Source organism: Panthera uncia, assembly GCF_023721935.1.
Source record: "Panthera uncia isolate 11264 chromosome C1 unlocalized genomic scaffold, Puncia_PCG_1.0 HiC_scaffold_4, whole genome shotgun sequence".
Classification (NCBI taxonomy): Eukaryota; Metazoa; Chordata; class Mammalia; order Carnivora; family Felidae; genus Panthera; species Panthera uncia.
The window spans coordinates 66,904,915-66,927,427 of NW_026057585.1; the positions used below are offsets into that span (position 1 = coordinate 66,904,915).

Genomic DNA, 22,513 nt, shown 5'->3' on the forward strand with positions numbered 1-22,513 from the left:
CATTTCTTAAGTCATCTCTCTACCTCCTCCTTTCCTCTGCAACTCATCAAAAGCTCAGAGGAAAAGACAGACAATTGAAGAAAATAAAATTGTGAAGATGACTTTTATAGGGCTCCTGTTGAATCGTTGTGTATTCCACCTCCAAAGCTGAAAATGATGAGTTTAATATCACACAGAGCAGTGCATCTTGTATCTCTCAAAAGACAGCTTATGCTACCCAGAGAGTTGGGAGCTCGGCAAGACGTAATTTTTCACTCCAACTCTGAGGCAAATGAAATGACAGTCACCAGGCCCACATTCTAGAAGCAACATGGTTTTCATTTGGTGGTAACTTCGTTTCAAAGTGTCCCAAAGAGAGAGAGCTCTTCTAAGTGTGGACTTTCTTTCGCAGGAACACACACTAGAAAAGGGATGGAAAGGTGGCCAGATTTTTCCGTGACTGTTTCTAGAGTTGGCCATTGATGGCGATAAGTTAACTGCACCAGGGATCAGGAGACCTGGGCTTTTTTAGCCTTAGTTTTGCCAGGTTGGACAAGTCTCTTTCATACTTGGAGCCTCTGCTACTCTCAGAAAGGATTATCAGGTATACACTGTGCTGATATCTTGGAAGAGAAAGTCAGATTTGAGGAACATGAAAGATTTATGGGCCAAAAAATTCCCTAATTCTTGCCAGTCCATTCTGGTGTCTAGGGCAATCTCCCTGGGGTTGCCTGTGCAGTCATACTGCATACAGCGCCTGAATATCATCCTTCATGTCCAGGAACTGGGCTGTTTAGAGACATCTCCCTACCTTCAGGGAGTTCCTTGGTGGAAACACTAGCAAATAATACCGTTTCAGGCTAGGGAATGCCTTAAATATGTATAAGTGGAGAGCAGAGAAAGACTAGTCAAAGTCACCTTTACAGATTACAGAGCATAGTGTGTATTGTTTTTTTCCATGCACTATTTATATATTATTGGACAGTAGGTGTGGTAACATCTAATGAGGTTAAATAAAAGAATTAACTAATATGTCGTACATAAAGCTCCCAGAATCATGCTTGGCATGCATTAAATATGCAGTAAATGATAGTAATTTTTATTGCAGTGTTTGGTTCCCAGTATAACTTCTCTGAGGTTGGAGTTAAAATACCCATTTGTCTAAATAAGAAAGCTGAGACTCAGAGTAGGGCAGTGATCTACCCCAGACCTCCTCAGCTAGAAATGGCCCAGTCAGGCCAAAACTATAAGCAAGCCCAATGTAAATGCAATTATGTTACCTAAAAGGTATTTCTCATTGATCGGAAAAACAAAGTCTGCTAGTGCCTTTAGTCATGAATGTATTAACTGTTCTGGGTAAGCAACATTAAGCCTTAACCCAACAAAGCCCTCACCTCTTGAAGAAGGATGCTACTAACTATAGTGTTCTCAGACCTTGGGGGCAGATGGTGTTAAAAGTGGGGAGAAATTGATCCTCACGGCTCTCAACCCCTCCAATCACATTGCAGACGGCTGCTAAATCTGCTGACACGTAGGCCCGGCTCAGAAGGAAGTATGTGAGCGTGTGTGTGTGTGTGTGTGTGCGCGCACGTTCATGCACCATGTTTAGTGTCTGATCCTTTAAGGCAAGCTCTGTGACCCCAGACTTCTCATTTGTCATCCTTTCTCTCAACAGAAAACAAGCCTGGAGTTTTATATTGACATACACGCCCACTCCACCATGATGAATGGCTTCATGTACGGCAACATCTTTGAGGATGAGGAACGGTTCCAGAGGCAGGCCATTTTCCCCAAGCTCCTCTGCCAGAATGCTGAAGACTTCTCCTACGTAAGTCGAGGGTTCTCTCTCAGCACGCCCCCTCTCCGGCCCAGCCCCCTCCCTTTTACTGCCTACCTCTCTTCCTCTTCACTCACTTCAGCTGGGTTTAACATTCACAGACCACCAGCCAGCTCTGTGCCAGGCCCTGTGTGGGCGATAAAGATAGAGGTGAACGAGCTCCGCTCATGCCCTCAAGCAGCCCATTGCATCAGGAGGGAGACTCCAAGGCAGCATGTGGTCTTTCTGAGGAGCTGGCATTTTTTGTTCAGTTGGTCTGACCCCAGCAGTAGCAAGACACGGGACTCACCAAGCCCCACCACCACCACGTGACAGACCGGACCCTGCCCCAGGGCCTACTTTCACCAGCCCTTTTAGTAGGAGCCTAACATACCTGCTGAAGGGGGGAGGGCAGTGTATGCTCCGCATTGTCTCCCTCCATGACCCTTTCCGGGTCTCAATTTCCTTGTCAGTAATTCATGGGTGATAATGTTCTGCCCTGCCTGCATCACAGCTTCCTGGGAGCACAAACACAGCAATAGACGGCAAAGGAGTCTGCAGACAGTAAGGACTCAGCAGACTCCAGAGGCTGGCTGTTGCTACCCACCTCACACACCGAGAAGACTGCAGCGGCCGTGGACTGGCAGCTAGAATAATTTGCAGCAAGAAGCAGTATTGGAGAGAGGATGAGGAGTAGAGTCAGCATGTGGTGTGGGGACATGGGAGAGAGTTTCTGCACATTTTCCTTTGTTCTGATACTAATTCTCTAAGGCCATTATTTCTGTATGGCCAGAGTGGGAGAGGCCCACAAAGGTCATAGCAATTTTTGAGTTGATGAGCTGAAGGCTTGCCTGCCCATTACTCCAGGCCTGGACATTAGTGGAGATGATGAATTTCTCCATGAGATAAGATGCTTTGAATCTCAGAAGTTCCGAATGCCAGACCCGGGAGGAACTGGACCAGTCTCCTCTTTGCACCCAAGAGATACCCAGGTGGCTCCCCATTTACATCTCTGGGGTAGAAACAACCACACTTGTTTCTGTAGGAATCCATAGGATGGCTAGCCCCAGGCCTTTTGAAACCACTCCAATTTCAGAGCAGGCTGTGGTCTCCTGGATCCACATTCCCTGGGAGGCTGGGCCACAGGCCTCAGAGACCCTCACAGGGGTGAGGTTTCCAAGGCAAACAAAAGGGGCTCGGTCTAGGAGCTTTATTTCTGGCCTTGGCTGATGGTGTTCCTGCACTGCAGCAGCCATCTTAAGAGCTCAAGACCAGGGTCAAAGTAATCTGTCCTCACCCGTCCCTGTCTCTTCTCTGATCCTCAGTATCCAATGTTAAAATGATTTCACTGCATGGACTTCAAGGGTCCTTTCAGACATGCCGTTCTAATTTTCTGGTCCCTTGCTTTATCTCAGAATTCACGCACGCACACACATGCACACGTATCATGTACACATGCACGTGCATGCACACATAGTTTCTCTTCCTTTAAATGTGTCTTTAAATCTCTGCCTTGTCTTGCTATTTTCTTTCTCCCTCTTTTCCTTCTTCTCTTATACTCTGCTGAACAAGACACACATTCTCTTATTAAAAAACCACAGTCTCTTTATTTCCTTAGATCTCTGTGGGTTAGCAGGGAATGTCCTTTAACCTCAGATGAATTACCTCACAGTTCTGTGAAAGAGATGGTATTATCACCTCCACTTTACAGATGAGAAAACTGAGGCTAAACCAAATAAGGCAAGTTGCCCAACATCTCGCCTGTCTTTGAACAGAGGACTTGAGATGTTGACCCGCTGGTTCTGTCCTCTCTCTGTCCACCTCCATGGGTGAAGCTGACACTCTTGTGGAGAAACAGCCATGATCCCTACCCTCTGGTGATATCCAGCTGGAGTTCGGCTGCCCCCAGCGGAGGGAGCCATTGTGAAGGAGTGTCAGCGCTTCTGGAGTTACTTACTCCTCGGTTCAACTCTGTGCTGTATCACTTGCCTGCTCCATCTCTGTGAGCCTCATTTTCGCACCCAGAGGGGCAAAATTGCAACACCTATGTCAAGGGGTTATTTTGAAGTGTAAATGAGATGCCATGTAGGAAGCAACATTACAAAGTTGCAAGCATTGCCCAAATTTTCATTTTGATTATCATCACAATATAATTGCTTATTGTTCTCTGTCTACGTTTCCTTGCTCCATCTGTCCCCATTCAAATTCCCACAAATATTTGTTAAATGGCAGTTACTATCCAAAGAACTCTGCTGGATGCTTTCACTTAATTCTGTTTGTTTATGTAATCAGTCCCCATAATAACTCTGTGATGTGTGGTTAATATCCACTTTTCAGATGAGGAGGCTGAGACCCAAAGGTGTAGTAAGACCCAAGATCCGATAGCCAACAGGTGCCTGGCCCTGATTCTCTCCTCCCTACTTTGTCTTTCCCAGTCCAGCACATCCTTTAACCGGGATGCTGTGAAAGCAGGAACTGGCCGTCGCTTCCTTGGTGGGCTACTGGACCATACTTCCTATTGCTACACCCTCGAGGTCTCCTTCTACAGCTACATCATCGGGGGCACTACGGCTGCCGTGCCGTACACTGAAGAAGCCTGTATCCTTGGCAGGTTCCCCCCACCCCCACCCCAGGCCTGGGCCAGCCCACATCTAGCCACGAGTATCCAGGTCTGGCAAGATTTAATGGGCAGGCAGGAATCCGACATTCAGCTTAGGTGAGGGCTGAGGCTCTGGGGTGAGAATGGAGGCTGGTTATGCTAGCGGCATCTTTGGATTGTCCTGTTTGCCCCTTGCCCTTCTAATGGACACACCCCATCCCAACTGGCTCTGCTACGGCCTTCTGCTGCTCCCATCTCTATCTCCCCTCCACACCCTCACGAGGGAGTACGTCTTCTACCATCTAAGGTATGTAAGCACATAGGCTGGAGAATGACCATCCCCCTGGTTGCTGAAGAAGACCTGGGTGGTCTGAACTCCTTCTAACCCTGAACATGTAAAACTATATCTTGTCTTTTCACCTCCCACCTTTTTACGCTTGTGTCATCTTTCTCTTCTCTCTGTTCACCCATTTTCCTCCCCTTGTCCTCTCTCCTCTAGCTCCCCCTCCATTCCTGTCCTGTGTTTTTCTCTCCCTGCTTCTTTTGTCCCCCCCCCAGATTCTCTCTTCTCCCCACCCTCCTCTCCTCTCCTTCTCTCCCCATGCCTCCCCTGTGTCTTCCCTGCCTTCCTTCCCATCCTCTGCACATCTTTCTCTCTGCTTTGACATTCCCCAATTTGCTTTTCCTCTTGGCTTCCTCTTACAATTTCTCCAAAATCCCCCACGCTTGTCATAATGAAACTATTAGAGGTTACTTTCTAGCTTCCTTGAATTTCTAGGGATTATTTAGTCATTCTAGTTTCCTGGGTATTGATTTTAATGTCAAGGTCCATACATAAGGATTGTGACTGATTGTGGCAGCTTTTGCTTCCCTTTATCCTTTTGTTTTTGGATCAACCCATTTCTCCTTTCCTAACACTTAGTTTTCTTAGAGAAAACATTATAGTTGATGGAACAAAATGGAAAGGGATGATATTAACTCTGTATATGTATAATTTCTCTCTCCCTAGAAGTAGAAGTGTTCCTTTTAGCCCTTGTTCAACCCTTGATGAGTGTTCATGGAGTTCCTGCCATATTTTGTTCAGGAAAGCATCCTTTCTGGTCGGGGCATGACTCAGGACTAGTCCACCCAGTCAGTTGCAGCCTGGTGGCCCTGGGGGGTCCAGTTACCTTGCTGAGAACATGGGAGGCAGGGCGATGGCCCCTGACCAAAGGGTGAGAAGCAGGTAGGCCAGGTGTTAGAGCAGTGTTCTGGATCCAGTGGAGCACTGGAGAGATCATAAGAACTGAGAGTCCCTTCCCTGCAGTCACCAAGATTGAGACAGTCACCTTGAAATCTGCTTTGATAACTACTTGGCCTAGCAAGGCCAAGGGAGTAGGCTCTGCTGTGAGACAGAGGATCCTGGCCACTTCTATGTGTCACGTTGCCCCTCCCCACACACACACTTGGTGTGTGCCCATGACTTCTCCAGGACCTGCTAACACCTGTAAAACATGTATAGGTGGTGTTCCACACCACACTTGCTTTGTTCTCCCGGGATGTTGTGGCAAAGGAGATCGAGAGGGTTGCCTGGAAGAAGTATCTGAGCATGTGTACCAAAGGGATTCCACATACTTGTTCCCAGTGAGCCATAGGTCCCTCCAGAGGAGACCTGCACTTAGTCTGCTGTTGATTTCTGACGTCAGAGGTGCTTTCTTAGCACCTCCCCTGCTTTTGTGTTGAAAGAAAATGTGTTTCTTAGTAGAATGCCCCTCCCTTGCCCCAGGCCCAGGTTTTCTCTTCAACACCCAGTCCTTGTGCATCAAAATAAACACATTGTCTGTCAGTACGTGCCAGGAATCATACTAGGCACCCAGGGTAAAATACTAACCAAAAGGCATGGTCCCTGGCTCACAGAGCTTTTGGGGAGACAGAAAAGGAAAGAGGCAATTATAATAGAGCATGGTGAGTCTTGTAGTGGAGGGATTCCAGAGAGCCATGGGGAACTTCCCTTAACAAGTACATATGAGTGTCTGTCAGAAGCTAGGGTAAGTTCTAGGCATGGTGGATGTAGCAGTGAACATATTAATGACAAATATGTCTTTGTATGGGAGTAAAAGGAGACCCAAGCACAATTTGGGGAGGTCAAGGAAGGCTTCCCAATAGAAGTGCCATCTAAGCTGAGTTTTTAAGGTTGAGTAGAAATTAGCCAGACTGGACTGGGGTCTGTTGGAGGGAGGACATGACAGATACAGGGGAGGAAGGAAGGTGTGCAGGAGGAAGAAGGTGGTCCAGGATGGCTGTAGGACTTCAGATATAAGAGATGACACTGAAGTGGCAGACTGTGAGGAATTTGAACTTGAATATGAAGGCAATGGAGAACAATAGAAGGGTTTCACACCACGGTGGAAAGCCACTCTGACTACAGTGGGAAGAATAGATTGGAGGGGGCCAAGACTTTGGGCAAGGACACACATAGGAGGCTGTTCTGACAATCCAGGTGGGAGATGATTCTGACCTAAACCTGGGTGCTTCCAGGGAGTATGTAGAATGGGGAACCACATACATGTAGATTTGGTAAGTGATTGGATGGAGGTGTCAGTGAGGAACAGGAGCTAGTGACTGGGAGGAGTTCAGAGTGGACAGTGAGGTGGTGCATGAGCCAAGTGGACCAAATGCCGTCAGAGCCATCCTGCCTTGTCCCGTCATCTGGGTACAAGAAGAGGACCCAGGAGTTGCACCAGGGAAGCCAGACCAGCTCACCACCTAAGAGCGATTTAACCTGGTTCTTGTTTGAAATGTGTGTCTCCTCTCATATGAGAGGGAGACTTCAGGCAGACGGATTTTGATCTTCGCTGGCTGCTGGCTCCACATCCTGATCAGAAAGGGAAATTACACAGTCTGATGGCAATGGCAATATGGTCTGGGAGGAAGTGTCCTCCAGACTGAGAGTCAGGAGACCTGGATTCTGATGACAGCACCAGCGCCATCTCAGAGAGTGTCCTTCAGCAAGTCCTCACCTCCCCAAGGTGAGCCCATCACCTTCACAGAGGGACTACAAACCTTTGCTTTCCTAATCCCCTTTATGGGAATTAAATAGAGACAGTCATGAAGAAGTGTGGTTATTAAGCAAAGAGCAGACTTTCAATTGAAACGAATCTGGGTTTGAATCCTGGCTCAGCCACTTGCTAGATGTGTCACCTTGGTCCAGTTTCATCACCTGACTGGGCCTCAGTGTCCTCATCTGTAACAGGAGAACATAACACTTAACCTCACTGAGCTGCAAGGAGTTAAAATGAAATAATGTATATGAGCATGCACTGTCAGCTCTAAATATTAAGTGACTGTTGGTTAAAACATCATAAAGCTTACGTGACTGTGAATGGGGACCTGCATTTATGTTAAGAAGGGGTTGTTAGAACAAGAGACTGTGGCTGTGTTGGTAGGGTTCATGGGGCAAAGTCTCAGTGGAGTCACCACAGTTGACGGCCCCGACCTCACAACACCAACGGTTCACAGAGTAGCAGTTGTGTAGTTCCCATGGCAGGGTTTTCATGTCTGCTATCTAGAACAGCCCTTGTCAGCATCAGGGTACATGGAGGATACGTTAGTTATCCGGGGCATGCTGGATGAGAGAATAAGACCAGAGAAGGACTACGGGAAGCCTGAGGGGTATTTCACTCAGGCCAGCAATAGTGTCTACCTCTCCACCCACCAGAACATATGTATTTGTCAGTTTAATTTTTCTCCCTGGAAAAGCACCAGCTAAACTTTATCAGGGTGTTGTTCTCTGACTTTCCTCCTCCACTCCATCAGAGAAATACAACAATGGATGCAGTCACCGATCCTTCCCTAGCCGTGTGACGTTGGACTGTTACCTCATCAGTCTGAGCCAATTACCCACTTGTAAAATGAAAATAGTAATGATACTCATGCTGCAGGATTCATGGGAAAGTGAGATGATGCATTGTGTCTCCAACCCACAGGCAATGCTGGCACATGATAGGTACTCAACAGATGTTCCTCCTGCCCCCATTTTTCTCCCCTCCCCTCACCATGGCTTTCCTTTTATTGGGTGAGGCTTTAACCTGATGATCTGGCTCTGAAGTCAGCATCCGGGGTTTGAATTTTGACTCCATCACCATTACTAGGTAACCTTGAGCAAGTCCTGACCATCTCTTAGCCTCATTGTCCAGTAAGTACTTCCACCTGTCAGAGCCATGGAAAGAAATCATGGGTGGACTTGATCTCTACTGTGGTCCCATCCAGCTATGATGTTCTAAGATTTTTCTGATTCTGAAATATAAAATCTAAAATTTTATAATTCCATGCTTAAATGAGTTTATAAAATTAACAATCCACAATTCTGTGGTTGGAAGAGTCTTAATATGCAGTGATTCCATGAGTGTAAGAGTTCAATCTAATAAGGAAAATCAATACAAAAATTGTCCTAGACAGCCAATCAGGCTAAGCCCATAGCTACTTTCATTCTTTTAGTTAGGGGTTCTTAACTGAGGGGCTTATGGATGGGCTTCAAGAAGAGCCTATGAACTATTTATGGTTTATGTAAACTGTGAGTAAAGACGCATAGGTCATTTTCTGGAAGGAAGACTCATAACTTTTGTTTACATTTATTTATTTTGAGAGAGAGAGCATGAGTAGGGGAGAGACAGAGAGAGAAGGAGAGAGAGAATCCCAAACAGTCTTCATACTCAGCAAGGACTCTGACGTGAGAGGCTCAAACCCACGAACTGTGAGATCATGACCTGGGCTGAAATCAAGAGATGCTCAGCCAACTGAGCCACCCAGGTGCCCCAAAAGACACGTAGCTTTTAACAGAATCTAAAAGGGGAACATCCCAGAGGCTTCTGCCCTGACTGATGGTCTCTGTTCCCGTCTCTGGTGTCAGAGTCTTAGGTGTCAGTTCTGCTTTGCATCATTCTAGCTGAGGGCCCTAACCCAGTTATGTAACCACTCTGAACCTCAGCTTCTTCATCTGTAAAGTGAGGATATTACTTGCTTCACACGGTTGTTTTGAGGGTTACATGGAAGAATGCAGACAAATTAACAAAAAAAGTTCAGTGCCATTAAATATTAGTTCCCTTTCCTTTCCTTCATGTGGTTTGTTGTTTGTGTTGTTGTGAAATGATAAATTCCTGAGAATTTTGTACCATTCTTCAACAAACCCTATTTACAATTTACTGGCCTGCCAAATAATAAATATGCTCTGTTGAAACGATTTACAAAAAAAAAAAAAAAAAAAAAAAAAAAGCAGCAGAAGCAGTTGAAGAAGAAGAAGAAAGAGAGAGAGAAAAGCTAAACTGGAATCATAAAATAACCCAGAGCTCCTCTGGCCTTTGTTTATGGTTTGGCCACAAGCTAAAGAAATAGCTCTTTGACATAATGGATGAGGAAAACACTGGGAACAGAGACATTGGGTCCTGAGCAGACTGGTTTCCACACAGGGTTATAGCTGTGGGCACCTTGAAATCAGAAAATTCTGGCTCTGGGAGAAGAGCATGGCTGGTATGGCCCAGAGAAGATGCAGAGATATAGAATTCAGTTAATTGGCTTGATCTGAATTCAGAGCCTACTATAAGCCTTGCACTGGGTCCTCTGAAATATGCATCAGACATTAAAGATATCATTTATTTACTTGTCCATCAAACAGCACTCATTGGACACTAGAAATAGATGGATAAGGCCCAGGCACTGCCTTCAAGGAGGAGACAGTTTGGAAGGAGGGGAAAAGGTAGAGACAGCAGTATCAGAGGATAAATGCTCTGGCAGAGGGGAGTTCTGCTGGTCAGGGAAGCACATGGGAGTCATCTAACCCTTTGGGAGTGGAAGGGAGGCAGAAGGAAGAAAGAAAAACTAAGTCTCAAACCTCCAGGACAAAAGGCACGCAGGTAGGAGAAGGGGTGGGGGGAACCTTCCTGCAGAGGTAGGCGTACAGGGGACAACCCTAATGCCAGAGAGAGGATGTGTGTCCAGGGTATTGGAGGGTAGTTGAGGCTGTGCCAGAAACAGCAGGTGATAAAGAAACATAGGCAGACCCAGATGGTGAAGATGGGAACTATGTAACAGGTACATTGAATAAGCAGTGCCCATAGGGTGCTATTATAAAGTATTTTTTTTGTCCCCCGTTGACCCTGCAGATAGATGTATATAAATTATAGATCTAGATCTAGATGCATAAAAACTCTGGCAGGCCCCATGACTTTCTAATAAGTCTCAGGAAATTAAAAGTTTTCTGATTAACTCTGGTCACAAAAAAGTCTCAGTTCAGCAATGACCAGATCTGATCCAGTCAAAGCCATAAAAGCTCTTCAAAGTAAAAACCACCCCATCCTCTAGTCAGGCTTGTCTCAAATAAGCTCAAGGTGACTTGTGTTTCTCCAGCTTGCCTTGCAGCCCTTTCCCCCATCTGGCTAACCCCAGATGTTCAGCCCTCCAAGGTTGAGGGGGATGAAGGAGAGAAAGAAAGGAACAGGAAAGGTCTTGGGTGATGGGTACTTTTGTGAGATGGCATTAGCAAGCCCTCATCAGCTTCTTCAGACATACCTTCCCTTGTGCTGGATATCTGTTGATGTTGGCTAAGTCCCTCTGCTCAGGCCAGTTGTTTATGATCCTTCTTCAGTCCCTGATGATCTGGTGGTTACTTCTGTTGGGTCACTGTACCCCTCCAGTAGCCCTCTTGTCTGAAGGTGAGCTAAAGAGTGCAAAAGTGGCTTTCTGGTTTCCCTTTGCAAGTCCTGCCTGGTGATTTCATGCCTCACATTGAAATGTAGTAGCTGTAGACTTGAGATCTCCGCTAAAACTGAGCACTAAGACTAAAAACACAAAGATACTTCCATTTTAGCAACATGTTGTGATATCTAACAGGTAGGATTGAGTATTTTTGGTGATTGCTTGGTAAAGGAAGAAGTCAAGGAAGATACCCAATTTTCTTGACTTGAATAACATGGTGGATGGTGGGGCCAATCACTTATATTGGAGAAAAGGACTGAGGATGGGGGTATTTTGAGCTCTGGGATGTATTGAGTGTAGGAGGCTCACGTGATATACAAATGGAGAAGCTTATTAGGCAGATAGCTATATGACCCTGAAGTTCTGGAGAGAGGCCTGAGCTTTGGGCAGGGTCATAATAGATTTTTCTATAAGGTACTGTAGAGTCATAATGAAGGGAGGGATTTTTCTTGGTGTGCACAGTCAAGGTAGACTCCCCTTTGATGAGTTGGAGAAAAGAATGCTGAACTGGGAGTCAGGATTCCCATTCTAGTGTGGCCTTTTGCCCCTTGTGTCCCTCATAAAGCTGTGTGACCTTGGTTAAATCACTTCATCTCTCTGGCTTAAAGTCTGATACTAGGTAGAATCTCAGGGAATGCCAATGAATGAATGGATGGATGAATGAATGAATGAGTTAATTAATTAATTAATGCAATGGAAGCAACCTCACCAGCATCGGGTAGCTGGCTCAGTAATAGGACAATGGGTGATATGATCTGTGTTGCTCAGAGGAATTATCAGAATAGAAGTGTGTATTAGGGCTGTTGGAGGGAGGGTGCCGGGTGGAGGCGGGGGGGTTGGTATGGGTACTGCCTGGGTTTTCTTTCTTGGTAAGAAGGCTTCACTTTTTAGATGGAAGAGTAAGCAGCAGTCAGGTCTGACCTGTTGGTTCGCATGTATACATACCTAGGTACTTCCCAGTCCCTGATTGTGATGCCCAGGATCAAGCCTTTGTTAAAATTCATAAGCAAAAAATGCTTCAATCAGAGAGCTTTGGGAACAGAAAACAACACTGAACTCAGGCCTGTGAGTTTCTTTTTCTCCCCCATGCAGATGTAGACTAGAATTTGATCTTTAAACATGAATGCTTGCTGAATGACTGGCTGAATGAATGACTGGCTAATAGTAGCAGTAGTCATGATAAAAATAATAATATTGCGATGTTCATCATGGGACGGGTCAGGATCCCTGCACTGGAGGCTTGTGCTGGTTTGGAAAGATGTGTTCCCCATTCTGGGTTCAAGTTTTCTTATCTTTAGATTAGAAGATGAAATTATAGGATTTCTCAATCGATCGATCGATCGATAGACAGACAGAACAGAAAGAATCATTTCATTTTTTGCCTTTGAGATAAGCACTTCCATTTTATAGTAGGGAAACTAAAGTCCAGAAAAGTCAAATAACATGCCCAAGGTTGTTCTCTCAATCCTGCCTGGTAGGCTTTGTCTCACCTTCTTCCCTGCTCTGCACTTGGCCCAGATTCCCTCCCATTTCCTGTAGGACAAAAGCCCTTTGCTGAACCCCACAGAGGTTGGGACCTACCAGCCAGCCCTGTCCATCTGCTAGCCCTGCTCTCTGTAACCCTCACCCCTGGCCTTGACGTGTCTGTAATTTCTGATCACCCAAATGCCACCCAGGCCCCCACTCTGCAGTGCCTGAGCTGAGCTGCCTTGCCTTTTGTGAGTCTTGCCTTGGCCCTATTGCCTCCCACCTCCATATCAAAGCGTGCCTCCTCTCCAGGGCTAGAAACCAAAATGTCATTACCTTCCCCCATCCTCCCTCATCCCCACAAATGAGGTTTCTAAGGGTTTTATCTGCTGTTGTCAAGTTTATAGCCATAATTCGAAATGTTGTTAATATTACTGACAGCAGAGAGCTACAAATTACAAAGTTGTAAAGTTTCTTTATGGTGATAACTGTCAGCCTTCACTAACGGCACTGTGAGCCTCCATGGAAACCAAGTTGATGATAAAAAGAGTTGATATTGTTTCAGGATTATGGCTGTTAGCTGGCTAGTTCTTAAGTAACTTGAACCTGTTTGTTTATACTCCTAGTCATTTGCACACTTACATACACACTTACTTGTGTTCCCATCCCCCTTGTTTTTACAAATGTGGGGACAGCCCCCAAAGTGGAAGAATTTTACCCAAGATCAGTTCACATCAGTTGAAGAGTTGCACATAACTTTGACCAGCTCAAAGGCCAAAGACTGTGTGCCACACTGTAGGTGTTTAACAAATAATTGTTGAATGGACAAATGCCTTGAACACTTGGAGGACTTAGGCAATATTAAGAACAAAGGTGTTAATTTCTGCCTTTAGTGTAAAACAAAACAAAAGCAGCTTTGAAAAGTACTGATTCAGGGAAATGAGGTTTTCTGTGTAGTAAAATGGTTGAGGCATCTTAATTGACACTATTAAGCTTGATATTGGTCAACAAGGCAAATGTATCAGCCCCCACATCCACCACATACTGTCCTGCCAAAATTGATGTTTACTGGCTGCATTAACAGAAGCAGATGTCAGGAACAAGGAGGTGCTAGACTTTCTTTGTTCTGTTGTGTCATTGGACTCCTGGAACCCTCTGTTTTTTTCTGACCACCACTCTATACAGAACATTGAGAAAATAGTGCAAGGCCTCTGAAGGACTGACATGGGAAAGAAAGACAAAACGAGGTTTGCCAACTATTCAGGTTTGCCTATGACCTAGGGGTTTCCTGAGGTAGGGGACTTCCAGTGGTAAAACCAGGAGAGTCCTAAGCAAACCAAGATGGTTGGTTACCCTACCCAAAGCTATGACTTGTGAAGAACTTGTCAAGGAGTTGGGAATATTTTCCTTGGAAAGAAGACATTTAGAGGCCTTACTTTGGTCAAATTTCTAAAGAGCCATCATGGAGCAGAGGGAGTAGATCCATTCTATGTGGCCTTAGAGGTCAGAACAAGAACCGTGGTGGGCCGGGGGGAGGAGTGTCATCTTGAAGCTCTATGTGGAAGATGGCAGGGCCACACTCACTGAGCATCTACTGTGCACCAGGGTCTGGCTTGGTTTCTAGGGAGGCAGAATCAAGTGGTCATGGCCTCTGCCTAGAGAAGTTCCCAGTGTGATGGTATAGACAGGCAGGAGAGTGACCGCAGTATAGTGCTGTGACAGAGGGGGACACAGGCAGTGGCTAGAAGGAGCATCAATCCCAGCCTCAGTAATGGGAGTATGTGGAGTGAGGAAGGTACTATGCAAGGGTCTCACAGGCTGAGAGAACAGCGTGTGCAGAGTCCAGAGTACCAGGAGAGTTGCTTCCCTCCTTTGGACAAGTCTAGGCCTTGGGGTGCAAGGTAGGGAGTAAGAGGCAATGAGGCTAGAGAAGGCTGTGGGAACCAGTAGGTGGTTTCAGGGAGAGTGCCATGACACATGGTGGCTTGGGACAACTGGAGATAGACTACAGCACAGACCAATGTCACACCACCTCTCCAAATAACACACCACCCTGCCTTATTCCCATTCTTCTCATCTTTAAAAAGATGTGCTCCCTGGGAACAGCTCTGCATGTAATTAAGGGAATCCCCTTCTTCTGGATTCCCTAGGTAACCCAGAGTTCCAGCTTCCCAGACTACTCCATCTGACCGGAGGTTTTGAGATATCTCCTGGTAGCATCATTGTGTAATGGTCAGTGTTCCCATGGGAGATTCGTGAGCCATGGACTTTGGTAATATGGTCTGTGCCACTGACCTGCTATGTGATCTTGAGCAAGTCACTAGCCTTCCCTGATCCCACTTTCCTATCTGGGAAATTAAGAGTTTGGACCAAGGTCCTCCAACCTCCAGATCTCGTATAAGAACCTACTGAACCCGGATCTAACTCAGTTATTGAACATCTACTATGTACTGGACACAGTCATCCCTAGAGAGCATGGGCCATTCTCCACAGGATCACCAACCCTCCTTTTCTTCCAGAAAGCCCTGGAACCAACACCTCAAATCTCACTTCCCAAGCAGCAGGCTGCATGCCCAGTGAGACGCACTGCCTGTCTGGGGTTTCTTATCCATCAATATTTTCCTCAAGATGATAAATGTCCTGCCAATAAGAGGAGGCAGCTGCCAAGTTTGTCTGAGACAAGGGCCTTTAGCTGGGGTTGTGGCCGTGCTTGGCTTGTTGATGTGTCTCAAGAGGCAGGAGGTAGGAGTCATGGCTGGGAGGATGAAAAACCTGAGGGTCAGGACCTGCTCTCATTATATGCAGATTTTGCCCTGAGTCTGTGGAGAGGCGTGAGGAGACAGAGAATGATTAGATTTCAACTCAAAGCAAAAATATATTCATGGTATTTATGGAGCTCCTACAGAATGCTGAGCCCTGGGTAGACTATCAGGAAGTGAATGGCACTTACCAGTATATAAAGTGCATTCAGAGCCATCATCTTGTTTGATCCTCCACAACCACCCAGAGAGGTGAGTACTATTATCTGTGTTTTATAAACACAGGAGACACATCTTGACCCTGAATGCCTACTCAAAGAAACAACCAGCCCCCAACTCCCGAAGTATGCAAAGTGAGAGTCAGATGGAGGCAGCCTGTGTCAGGTGATGCAGTCTGTAGGTGGTGGAGCAATGCCCTCCCAGGAGCTTGGATTTATTTCTTTTGATATCAAATCCAAACTTTATTGCCCCTCTAGAGGACACTTTCTTTAAAGAAACCAGTCATGTGGCCGAGGAGCTATAATAGCTGAGTTGTAACAGCTGCCATTATGCAGTAGTAGGATAAAAAGGGACATGGCCTTTAAAGCCAGGCTCACCTGGGTACAGATCTCCGCTCTGCTATCTGCTAGTTTTATGACCTTGGGCAAGTGACCTGATCTCTCTGAGCCTCACTTTGCCCTTTCATAGCAATGATGATTATGAAACTTACCTCATAGGGTTGTTTCAAGTAGATGGAAACAACAAAATTCTCAGGTGCCTAATAGATTACCTGGAACATGGTAGGCACTCAATAAATGATAGCTTTATTATTACTGTTACCAGTGAAGTACTGAATTGGGTGAAATCTAAGTAATAAATTTCTGGGCCATCAGGAAAAGATGAAATCAGTGTAGACTTGAGTGGGATGGAAACTTCCTTGAAGGGTTCTTAAGATTCTTAAGGGATTCCTAAGATTCTTAAAGAGCAATCCTCTTAAAAGTGTTTGGAGTTCTCAGATACCCCAGTGGAATCAGACTCCATTATCTCTACTCCCGTGCATAATTCAAAACTTCTTACCAGAACATAGTCATTAATGATCAGGCAGGGCTTGGTCTGTAGTCAGGATGTGTGACTGAGGCCAAGACTCAGTCTGGAACAAAGTTAAGTATTTGGTAGTCAGAGACAACATTCGTAAGCCTTCCTTGACACTGGTCTTGAAGCAACATCATAGTCAACAGCTAAGATATTTAGGTTCTCCTCATGGAATATAACAACTGGGAAGCACAGTGATTTTTACTTGTTTAATGTGATGTCAGACCACTAACATTCCATCTCTGTGCCTCAGTTTCCCATTCTCCCTGCTGTGCCCACTTTGTGAATGGCTGTGTAAATCAAAGGGCATAGTGTGTAAGGAATGGTTTTGAAGATTAGTCCGCCTGCACTCATGGAAGGAGTGATTCTTGGTGAGGGGGAGGAGGAGGGGACATGGGAGGAAGCTGGAGGCATGTTGCTCTTCAAGACGGAAATCTGGAATAGGATCAGAGCAGGGGAAGGCAGGAGCAGGTGCTGGGCTAGTGTAGAGGCAGCCAAGGGACACCCAAACCAATTCATTGCCGTTCCCGTGTCCACAGGGTTGTGCATGGGGACCTGGCTGCATTGGAGAAGTGCTGGTAACCCACCAGCCTGATAAGAGGCTGGCCTCTCCTCCTGGCTCTCTGCCTCCTGCTGCCTGCTCTGCGGGACCGCCAGCTGCAGTTCTGCTGCTGTTGCCTGAGGTTGAAGTGCCCTCTCCTGGCCCCCAGGGTGCATGGCTGCCTTTGAGAGTCTAGTTTCCTCCTGGCAGAGGACTGGGAGGCCACCAAGTCTTTGTCTGGGCTGGAATCCGAGCTCTGAGGGGCCTGAGCCACCTTGGTGGGGCAAAGGGGGAGGGGGACATCACCTTCCCTTCTCCCAGGTTTCTCTCCCCGTGAACATCAATCCTCCCTACCCATTTCTTTCTTCTTCCCTCTCATTCTCCATTTTTTCTTTCTCTTTTTGTCCATGTGTCTATTTCACTCTCATATACATATACACAGACACACACATATCTCCAATATGCCCTCTCTTCCCTCCTCCCCCTCCGGCCTCTCTTCCTCCCACTCCCACTTTTCCTTTCTCCCTTCCTCTTCCTCCTTAGCTCCCTCCTGTCTTAAGGCAAATAGTGGCAAAAAGTGGAAATATTTTGCACCCAAAGCCACATCTGAGTCCAGTATTCTCCATTCGTAGCATCTTGAGTGGGTGCTCAGTGCTCTGCCCTGTGCAGGGGCTGAACAGGTGGCTGCCCAGGGCCCGCCTCAGAATGCCCTCCCCTTCCAGCCTGCCAACAGCCCCATCGTGCCGGCTGGCCCTTTCTGTTATTCTCCTTTCTTCTTCAGTCTTCTGTCCTCTCTCTCCTTCCTCTTTCTCCTCTCCTCAAACCTCAGTTCAGATTCAGATTCAAATGCCATTTATTGAGATTTTCAAAAAAACAAGGACTTGACCTTTACCTTGAAGAAACTGTCTTTCAGGGATCACTGTTTCTCTCTTCTGCCTCCTCCATGGCGGCAGGCAGAATGGCTTCTTGATGAAGTGTGTGATCCGGGCATGTGAACTGAGCTAAGGACAACCAGAGGATGTGAGAATGTCAAGGAGAGTCTCCCTTCCCAGAGCATCCAAGGTGGAAGGTTTGTGGCAAGGAAGGAGTCATCCCCTGAGGCCCCACATGATATCCTGGTGTATGTGTCCATGGGCTAGCTATTCTAATTTGCTTGCTCATTTATTTACCATTTGTGCTAATTGCCACAAAGGCACATGCCTCAATAAAGCTCCTCAAAGCATTTCCTAGCACTGAACTCTTAAGGAAACATCTCACCCAGGGACCCATGTTGGGAGGAATGACCTTTGTCTGGCCTCTTAAGCATTCCTTCCACATATGCCAGGACCAGCATCATGGGGTTGCTTCTCATATTGTTGCCTGGTGAGAACCAAAGGCACAATCCCAAAACTGGCTCCAAACCTGCAGCCGTCTGAGGTCTAGCTGGCTGCTACACGAACACAGGTTGCATCTTCTATACCATCCTCAGGGAATATGGTGTCTCTCAGTCCAGCTATATGGAAGCCAGGACAGCTAACTGGTCCAGACTCAGGCAAGGGCCAGTACTGTATATATTTGAGCTGGTATGGTTCAGTGGTTAGGAGCCCACATTCTCTGCAATCATGCATGTCTGGTTTCAGATCCTTGCTGCGGCATTTCTAAGCCCTGTGCAACTTTGGGCAAATTCCTTCACCTTTCAGGACCTCAGACTCCTTACCTGGAGAATAGAGATAATGGTACAAACTTCCCAGGGTTTGTGTGAGGTTAAATGAGAACATATGTAAGTACTTAACACCCTGACTGGCTCCTAGTAAGGGATACTATTTTCACACATTACAATTCTGTATGATCACTTCATGGCCATCCCAGTAGGTCAGGGGCCTGCTGAGTAGGTAGCTGGGGGGTTAGCTGGTTGGAGATCAGACTTCCTGTCTAGATGGAGAATCATCCACACCATCTATAAAACCATAGTCTAGTTTTAAAACAAAGGGGATTCTTCGTTTGATTTATCTCACAAGGAAACTGTGACTTGAGTCTGCCCCTACTTATTTGTAGTAAGGGCAGGCTGGAAAATCCCAAACTCACTTCCCTTTGCCTAAGTGTTTTAGTAATATGTGCCAGTGGATGTCTCTGGGATTCTGGGAACGCACAGCATTTAAAGCATGATGAGATATCCGAGTCTTGGAAAGTTGGAAAGCTCTTAAAAGAAGGAAAATATTTACGGATTGCCTACCATGTGGTAGGCACTGTGCTAAGTGTTCTATTAGCTTATGTAATTCTCACAGCAGCCTTATGAAGGAGCCACCATTCCTGTCTTGGAAGTGAGAAAATGTTGCTCAAGATGTTAACTTACCCAGGGTCACACAACCTGTGAGGGGCAGAGCCAGGCTCCAAACCCAAGCCCTGTAATCTCACAGCCCCTGCTCTGCTTCTGTGCTCTCAGCCAGACCGCTGTGAGATTTCACCTGCCCCGCCTCACCCCACCCCTTCCAGAGGGAAGCCGGGCACCAAGGCCTGGCAGAGCAGACCCCTCCCTCCAAATATGTGGACTCACACCATCTCTCCTCTGGTCTGGCTCTCTCCCCAAGTGACAGAGAGTATTCACTTGGCCGAAACTCCTGCATACCTCTCTGCACTAGAGGGTAATTGTTGAGGGAAAGTTACTGGGCTCTGCTGAAAGTCATTTTTAGATTCCGGAGCAGGATGAGGAGGAACAATGACATCACATGTGCATGACTAATTCAAAGCACTTTAATCTTCAAAATGTCAAACTTTATGGTCAGTGGCTATTCCAGAGCGAGCAGTGGCACTGTGAATATTAAAATACCGGGATGGCAGGGCATCGAGACTGGGAGTCTTTGTCAGGGCAAAACCATCTCCAAAGGTGATGGCTAGTGCTTGCAGGCCGGCTTTGAAGCACAGTTTGAAACAATGTCATTGTGAGAGGCCACCTATGATTAATATGTTCTAGGTAAGCGCACACATTAGCGGGGATCTCTACTCTAACCCTGAAATATAGGCATCCTGGTCCCCGGGGTGCAGGAAGTAGGGGGAGGAGACTGACGCACAGAGTAAACAGGGGATTTACACAAGGTCATGTAGTCAGCAAGTGCTTCTGCTGATTCCCAAACTCAGGTCTCTCAGCCTCCAAAGCCAGCTCTGTTGCTGTTACAGCAATTGCCTTTTGCCTTCATGGCTTTAAATCAATAGAAACTCATCTATGTTGGATCCGTCAATGATCAGAGACAAATTTAGAAGAAGTAAAGTCCTCCTTCACATAACCTTAGGTCTGTGTCAAGAAACAAGGCCTTAGAAAAGGTCCGTTGGGTTCTGGCATCCTGGGAATCAGGGGAATCCAGACTTCCAGAAACTTCCTGTGTGACCGAGGGACTTCATTTTGCATCTCTGGTCTTTCATTTTCTTATCTATAGAAGTGTTAGGGGGATTCATGCAAAAATATTTATCAAGCACGCACTCTGTTCCAGGTCCTGTGCTGGGCATTGGGGATCAAAGATTAATAGACATTGCATCTTTGCAGAAGGGGACAGTTGAACTAAGGAATCTCTATTGTCCTTTCCTGTTACGCATTCTGTGAACTGAAATTGCAACTGTAGTACAGATGATGGGTCTTTCTGAGCATTCCTTCTGTGTCAGGTCCCATACTGGATGGCTGGGGACCCAGAAATGGATCAAGTGAGGCCCCTGTGTTCCAAGGTACAATCTGATGGAAAAGTTGATGTGCAGATGTTACAATTGCTGAACATTCCAGGCCAAGGCCCAGAGACATGACACAACATGGTGGCTCAGGAGCTGGAAATGTCTAGAGCTTTAAGTGCTGGAAATGACAGTGGACAGAGCATTCTTTCTTGCCCCCTGCTGTAAGGTGTATCTGGGTGACTTGCTTTGGTGAATGTGATACTAACAAAACTGACTTGGATGGAGGTCTTCATTGTGCCTGTGCAATTTGGCTTGACACAGGCTATTGCAGTGGTCCTCCAGGAAACAGCACGTCATAGGGAGCCACTGTCACCTCACCCCAGCCCTAGAATGAACACTGGGTACCCACCTGCATCCTGCAGCCAAGGCAGCCTGGAGACCTACTTTTTGGCCAAGTTTATCCTAGGGCAGTCAAATCAGCCACATCCATACCTGGGAAAGAAAGAATGAGAAAAACCGGATGTTGTTTGAAAAATAGATAAAATTATTAAGGTAGGGAGTGCTTAACGATGGGGCTGCATGGAGGGTGGGGGCCTTGTTTTATGTACCCTACTGAGGAGTGCATGTGCTAGTCATTCTGACTGAGGAACAACATGATCAGATTTGCGGGATTTTCCACCCACCGAGAGAGACAGCAATCACAAGATCCACTGGAGCTTGGAGGCCCAATTATGACTTCCTAGCTGAGTTTTCCATCAGGTCTACTAAAAGCACCATAGCATCTTCTGTGTTCCCAGCTGAGAAGGAAAGTGTATCCCAGGGACTCCTTCCCTCGGTGCTTGGGTGAGTTGCTGCTACACCAAGATACTGATACCTCAGCCTGTGCACAGCCTCACAAGGCTGGAGTGGCCCAGGCTCTGGGGCCCGTAACCTCAAGCAGAAAGCAGCCCCTCACTTCTCCCTTCGCTGTGCAAACAAATAGCATCTTCTCTGTGAGTCACAGCATGAAGGATCGTGAAGTACTGGCCTAGTGTGAGGGGGTCTAGGCCCTCCCTGTGCTGCCAAGGATGTGCCATCCGCTCTGACCTGTTTCCCTCCCCACAAGGTCTGCCCCCCTAGGCCCAGACATGTCTTCCTTCTCTCAGATGGCGTACAGAGAGCAGAGAGCCTGCATTGCACCTTTGCATCCATAATATACTGTCTGAGGATTTTTTTTATTACCTTGTCAAGACAAAGAGCAATGGGCTGCATTTAAATTCAGGACCCAACCAACTGCAGCATCATGTCTGAATCCTTTATAGCAGCCTCTGCGCTAGCTTTGAGAGCTGCCCTAGACTCGCCTCTACTGGGACCCCTTTCCCCACCCACTCCATCTCCCTCCAGTTCTGGGCCTCGCATGTACTTAGATAGTAAAAGGACAGAGTCAGCTTGTATGGGCGTAGACTACTCTCAGAGCACAGGAATGTCTGAGTGTAAAGAGGGCTAGATCAGGTGGGGCTGCCTTCCTAGAGGGTGGTGAGCCTTGCAGTAAGATTTAGCATGGTGCAGTCGCTCACAGTTTCCAGGGCCTTCACACACACAGGGTCACAATGAGTCGTCACAACAATTCTGTGAAGGAGAAACAATTATCCCCATTTTACAGTTTAGAAAACAAAGGCTCAGTGAGGTAGAACAACTTGACAGAAATGCATAACATGGTTGTATAAGTCAAGGTTCTCCAGAGAAATGGAACTAATAGGATATAGAGAGAGGGGGATTTCTTTTAAGGAATTGGCTCATATGATGATGGAGGCTGGCAAATCCAAAGTCTGCAGGGTAGGTGAACAGGCTGGAGACCCAGGGAAGGGCAGATTTAACAGTTCAAATCTGAAGACTATCTATTGCAGAATTCACTCTTGCTCCGAGGCAAGTCAGTT

The 22,513-nt window shown here is 46.6% G+C and overlaps 1 protein-coding gene across 3 annotated transcripts in view; it reads left to right on the forward strand.

Moving 5' to 3' along the window:
• The window catches only part of BEND5 (BEN domain containing 5), a 1,448,520-nt gene that overhangs the window by 1,385,239 nt on the left and 40,768 nt on the right, over nt 1–22,513 (forward strand). For all 3 annotated transcript variants that reach the window (XM_049618594.1, XM_049618596.1, XM_049618595.1), the window contains exons 10-11: nt 1,655–1,807; nt 4,231–4,393. In XM_049618594.1, coding sequence (XP_049474551.1) covers nt 1,655–1,807; nt 4,231–4,393 — 316 coding nt within the window. The remainder of the gene's footprint in view (nt 1–1,654; nt 1,808–4,230; nt 4,394–22,513) is intronic.